The following is a 6029-nucleotide window of genomic DNA, read 5'->3' as shown; positions in this document are numbered from 1 at the left end:
GATCAGCTGATCGAACGTATATAAGAGATGTACCGAATACAATAAAGCCAGTGTTTTACAGCAGTTCAAGCGTGTTGGATCTTATTCCTTCTTCTCTTTTTTGACATTTTGCTTTCACCCATACTTAACTATATATATAAACATCGCTCCTTTCAATAAAATGTTTATTAAAGATTCTTAAGACGATTAGGTTTTTATTGATGATAAGAATAAAGGAAACCTTAAAAGAAATGTTTATTTGGAAATAAAAATATAAAATGGAACAAGCGATACCATTATCGTATAGTATATATATATATAAAATGTATTATTTTCAATAATCCACTTACAAAAGTTCGTTAATTTTTACATCACCAGCAATACAGTTTAATGTGTAAATTATTCACACAAAATTTTATTTAATTTAACAAAAACAACATTTCATGATTTGTAAAAGCGATTTGCAGAACAAAGAATGAGGATGCATGGGGGACACTTGAAGGGGATTGGATATTGACAGTGTAGACATCACTTAAACCTCCTTATTGATTTAACATAATTTTTTATATCCTGATTACATATTAAGCCTAAAACAGTCCTCCCATCGTTACCCCTATCATTAATGTGTGCTCCTCGTTCAATGAGAAGTTTAACTATATCGAAATAGCCCTCATATGATGCTGACATTAGTGGTGTATAGCCCCTATTATTCTTAGCAGTAAGATCTGCTCCATTGTCCAACAGATCGTTTACTATACCAACATGCCCTGCTCGTGCTGCTTTATGAATGGCTGTGTCTCCATCATTAGCCTTATCATTGAGAGGTACTCCTCGGCCAATCAGAAATTCAATAATATCCAAATGGCCCCTATATGATGCCTCCATTAGTAGCGTCCAGCCCCCATTATTCTTAGCTGTAAGATCTGCTCCTAAGTCCAACAGCTCTTTCACAATGCCAAGATGTCCTCCTCGTGCTGCTTCTTGTAGAGCTGAATCTCCATAATTATCCTCATCACTGAGAGGTGCTCCTCGGTCAATGAGAAGTTTAAGAATATCCAAATAGCCACCATATGATGCATCCATTAGTGGTGTCTCGCCCCACTTATTCTTAGCTCTTATATCTGCTCCTCGGTCCAAGAGCTCTTCCACAATGCCAATATAACCCCCTCGTACTGCTTCATGTAGGGCTGTGTCTCCATTATTTACATTATCACTGACAGAGGCTCCTCGATCAATGAGAAGTTTAAGAATATTCAAATTGCCACCATATGATGCTAAAATTAGTGGTGTCTCGCCCCACTTATTCTTCGCTGATAGATCAGCTCCAAGGCCCAAGAGTACTGTCACTATGCCGATGTGCCCTTCTCGTGCTGCTAGATGTAGGGAGGTGTATTTGTCAATATCTTTTTCATCCAATCTGGCACCATTTTTCAACAGCGTTAATGCACATTCAATACAGCCACCTTCGGAGGCATAGTGAAGCGCAGTCCGACCTATCTTGCTCTTGAGTGTTAGATCTGCACCGTTGTTCAGTAAATATATTTCTAAAATATTTGACACAGAATATTTTGCAGCTGTCATCAGAGCCGTGTTACCCTCCTCATCCTGTATGTTTATCCCTACACCACGTTCAACTAGAACCTTCACTACTTCCAGAGTTCCATCAGCTGAAGCAATATGGAGAGCCGTTTTGCCTTTCTCTGTTGTAAAATTAACACCTGCACCCAAATCTAGCAGCATTTTAACAACAGATGGATTAGTAGCTATATGTAAAGGTGCGAGGCCATCTTTGTTTCTGATGTTTAATGCCACACTCTGACCTTTCAATGATTTGAACATTTCAGTTGCATTGCTCGAACGGACTATCAAATGAGCAAAGGTATCATCATTTTCGAATCTTAAATCTTTTAAAGTTTTATATTTCAAAAGTACTTGTAACATATCAACATCTGATGATGCAACGGCCATACTTAGGCAGTTTCTCATCTCTGTTTCCAAACTGGCATTAGCCACTCTTTGCAGTAAGATTTCTGTCCCCTGGACATTGCCTGTCCTTACAGCCAGCACTAGTGGGGTTTCGCCAAAGTGGTTCTTTGTGTTGGGATCCAGTCCTGCCTCAAGTAAAGCCTGCAGTGCTCCATTCTTGCCAGCACCTGCCGCAAGGTGGAGGTAAGAGTTACCTCCGGACAACCGCTTCTCGACGTTAGCACCAACCAATATCAATCCCTTGATCGATGGAGCACTGTTATTTTTAATGGCTTCTTCCAAAGGAGTATGCTCATCAACATTGCTAACTTCAAGGTCTGCCTTCAGAAACTTGTGTTCTTCAACAGAGGACGTGCCATTATTCACGGCGAAATTAACGAGGCTGCCTCCAGACTGAGTTGATCCGTTGACATTACCTCCTTCAGTGGCTATGCACATTATTTTACACCCAGTGTTGTCAGCTATAGGTTTTTCCTGTTTCTGCACCAAATAGTCTCTGCTTTCCTGGAAATATAATATAGAGGTTATGTTTTATAATTTCTCATTCCAGGTTATTAGTGATAATATCAAATGTCTAATACTACATATGCAATAAATTATATAGTTAACAAAGAGTTAATGCAATTTTTTTATAAAAAGAATTAATGATCTCCCATTAAGTCAACTATGGCATGAACAAGAGAGATTAGTGACTTTCCTTTCGATTTAGGTGGCAGAGTCTTTGTTTCAATATCGGTATTGTACTTAACCTGATATTGCATGATCAGAATAAAAAGTTGTCTGTAGTTTTTACTGATATGATATTGTATACAGAGCTATAAAGACCTAAAGGGTATTTACAGATGATGACATCATCACATTATTTGGAACAGTTATGACAGATATGTACATGACCATTTTTGGGAAACAAAGACACATTTGCATTGTTGAAAGCAGCATTAGTGAGTAGAATCAAGAGAGGTATCCTGAATTAGATTCAGGATGAATAAGAAACACAACAGGGAAAGATGTCAGTAACAGAGAAAATTGTGGGACAGGGTCGAAGCTGCGAGAATGGGCGACATCAATATCAGGATGATAGTATGTAGGAGAGTGGGGACCAATAGGAAAAAGAGTTTCTGTGATTTGAGGGTCTCCTGAGGGTGATAGAACTCTTCACCTTCCATGCATAGTTTGCCTATGTTGCCATGCATGCATTGCCGGAATGTTTGAAAAAATTCCATTCATGCTATGTCCACTGTTCTTTGTTTACCTAGGTAGAGCTAACTATAAGTGATTACCTGGGGCGTGTATCTATGTATCATACTCCTGGCCAGGACATAGTTAATATATATAAATAATAGCTATTAGGTCAATATACTAATGAAAATAAACCATAATATTTAAAATATAAATATTTTCAGAAAAACCCACCTTCGATTGTAATGTGATCCCGTATTCCTCTGCGAGAGAAGAAATGATCGTTAAAGCATGTGAGGGCATTTTCAGTGACCCATTGGTTACCAGTTTATCGAGCTGAGCCATTGCAACTTGCATGTCCTTTTTAGTAAATCTGAAGTCTTCTTTCAGCCAGAGACTGAGGTGCCTGGACTTTAGTTGATGAATGTTTTGTGAGCATTCAGCCAGGATGGAATAAGTGTTCATGTCTCCGGTGACTAAACAGTTTACTAGAGACAGGAGTAGAGCCTGTGTGCTGGTGAGCTCTATTGTATTAGCCGTGGTAAGCCTGTAGGTGTATGCGGCTGCGCCAAAGTTGATGCCAGGTTGCAGCATACTGTTGCTTACTCGGGGGCACTGGGAGCTGAGCAGCGTTTTGTGTCCACAGTCAGAGGAAGACATATTTACAAACTAAAAAAAATAAAAAATTCTGTATAAAAAGTTTATTATTATTTAATCTTCACAATACTTTATCATGCTATTTATAAATCAGTAAACCTATTTTTTCATCTACACCTTGGTTGATAGTTTGATCCTTAATCCAGCTGGTCAGTGCTTATTGATTTATTTCTAAAAATAAGAACAGGGCTTAAAAACAAATCTTGGTTAAAATGTCGCGATGATATTCCATTTTGTTGTAAGAATACACCTGGAAGATGGTCGAGGGTGCAGTCAGCAAAAAATGCACATATAAACAAAAAAATATTTATTTGTGCCAACATTTCAACCTGAATTTCAGGCCTTTAGCCATTTTGAAAGAACGAAAAAAGAGATGACAAGCATAACTCAGAGAAACATAAAAATAAAAGGAAAATACTAAATAAAAAACTTGGAAATATACTTAACAGTAAATTAAGTAAATAGTAGTTGATTGATAACAATAGAAGTAGATAGAATTTGATTGATAACAATATATGTGGATAGTAGTTGACTGATAAGAATAGAAGATGAAATATAATATTATAGAGATTAGAATTATACAAACTAAATGATAAAAAAAAAAGAAAAAAAACAGAAAATGTTATAGAAATAAAGGGATAAACATAGTGAAAGGTACAGAATATAATGTAAATGATGAGTAATAGAATTAGCACAATAACATATATAAGTATTGTAAAAAATAAGGAAAAATACTTAAATCTACATAATGAAATTGAAAAAAAAATGTTACAGTGGATAAAAGATGCAGAGTAATATAGATGAGTAAAAAAAATAAATAAATAAATATTAAGTATCAGAAAAAGAAGTGAATAAGAAGAGAGAAAATACATGGTGAATGGGAAACAAAGAAAGAAAGAAATATTAGGAACAAAAAGTAAACTTATATGCTAGAGCAGAGGTTCTGTATGGAGTGTTTGTATCATGACTTCAACGATAGAGAGTGGGCAAAAATACATTAAATCTCATGGAAACAGTGACCGCCAAGTATGATTAACCATAAAAGACCATTAATATAAAATAAATAAGTTTACCTTCTCTTTTTAATATTTCTTTCTTTCTTTGTTTCCCATTCTACATATTTCTTTTCCCTTGTTTCTTCTTATTCACTTTTTTTTATCAGACAATCTTTATAAATTTGCATCTTTTATCCATTTTAATATATTTTAGCTTTCTATTGTAATATATTTTATCGTTCTCTGCTTGTCCATTGTATCACATTTATTTATTTCATACATTGATTTAAATTATTTTCATTATTTTAGAAACTACTTCCATATCTTATTATGTCAATTCCATTAGTCATCATTTCACACTTTCTGTTTTTAATTTTTTATCATTTATTTCGTATAATTCTTACCTCTATAATATTATATTTCATCTTCTATTGTCATCAATCAACTATGATTGGTAGACTCGTCAATTTTGTCTAACAATTATACATAGTTTTCAGTAAAGTAATAAAAATTTGGGTGAAATAACTGAATTTTTTCCCCTTATGGGCTCTTGGACCAAGAGCCATTAGTCAGCACCTACTCAATAGAATAGATTTCTTCATGTTTCATTCTATTAGAAAACACTTTCAGCTAAGCGATATACAATTATCGGGTATTTATGAAAATATGAACTTAAAAGTTAAAATTTTAATTGGCCACTGGGTAAATCTGGTTATCATGAGTGCAGGGAAAAAAACAAAACCAACTGGCCAGTCTGTCTTTTGATATGTTAGTTTCAAGTTCAATCTATCTTCAAATAAAGAGAAATGATATAGCAAATGAAAAACTGCACTTTTTCTCCTCTTGGGCTCTTGTACTATATGGCTGATAATTTGATTTCCCGTTTCCACTTTCCATAATCCACTTTCCCGTTTGTTTGTTTTTTTGGGCCAGGAAAATGTATCATGAAAAAATAATATGACCTACTTTTTGCTAATCTATCAATAGTATGAGTGTGTATGAGTACACATTGCACTGAAATACAGATACCAACGTAAAAAACAACAATGATATTTATTTAATTATTATGAGAGATAGTTGACCGTGGATGACGTACGAGGAGAAGATGGTTGGGGGTGCGGTCAAAGAGAAACACAAATAAGTTGGATTAACCTATTTTATTGTGCCAACGTTTCGGCTAGAGTTTCTAGCCTTCTTCAGGGCTAAAAACAGAACAAGATAACAACCACAGTA

The 6029-nt window shown here is 35.1% G+C and overlaps 1 protein-coding gene across 1 annotated transcript in view; it reads right to left on the bottom strand.

Annotated features, from left to right (window-relative positions):
* Positions 1-216: 216 nt before the first annotated feature.
* LOC106682513 (putative ankyrin repeat protein RF_0381) overlaps positions 217-6029 on the bottom strand; it is a 22158-nt gene continuing 16345 nt past the window's right edge. Inside the window, exons 4-5 of the mRNA XM_014423413.2 lie at positions 3379-3813; positions 217-2469 (exon numbers count right to left, since the gene is read on the bottom strand). Coding sequence (XP_014278899.1) covers positions 508-2469; positions 3379-3813 — 2397 coding nt within the window. The 3' untranslated portion in view covers positions 217-507. The remainder of the gene's footprint in view (positions 2470-3378; positions 3814-6029) is intronic.

This window comes from Halyomorpha halys, unplaced genomic scaffold (assembly GCF_000696795.3).
Source record: "Halyomorpha halys isolate HHAL.00 unplaced genomic scaffold, Hhal_1.1 Scaffold24.1, whole genome shotgun sequence".
Lineage (NCBI taxonomy): Eukaryota > Metazoa > Arthropoda > Insecta > Hemiptera > Pentatomidae > Halyomorpha > Halyomorpha halys.
The sequence above is the reverse complement of the archived record's forward strand: the minus strand, read 5'-3'. Positions and strand labels throughout refer to the sequence as shown.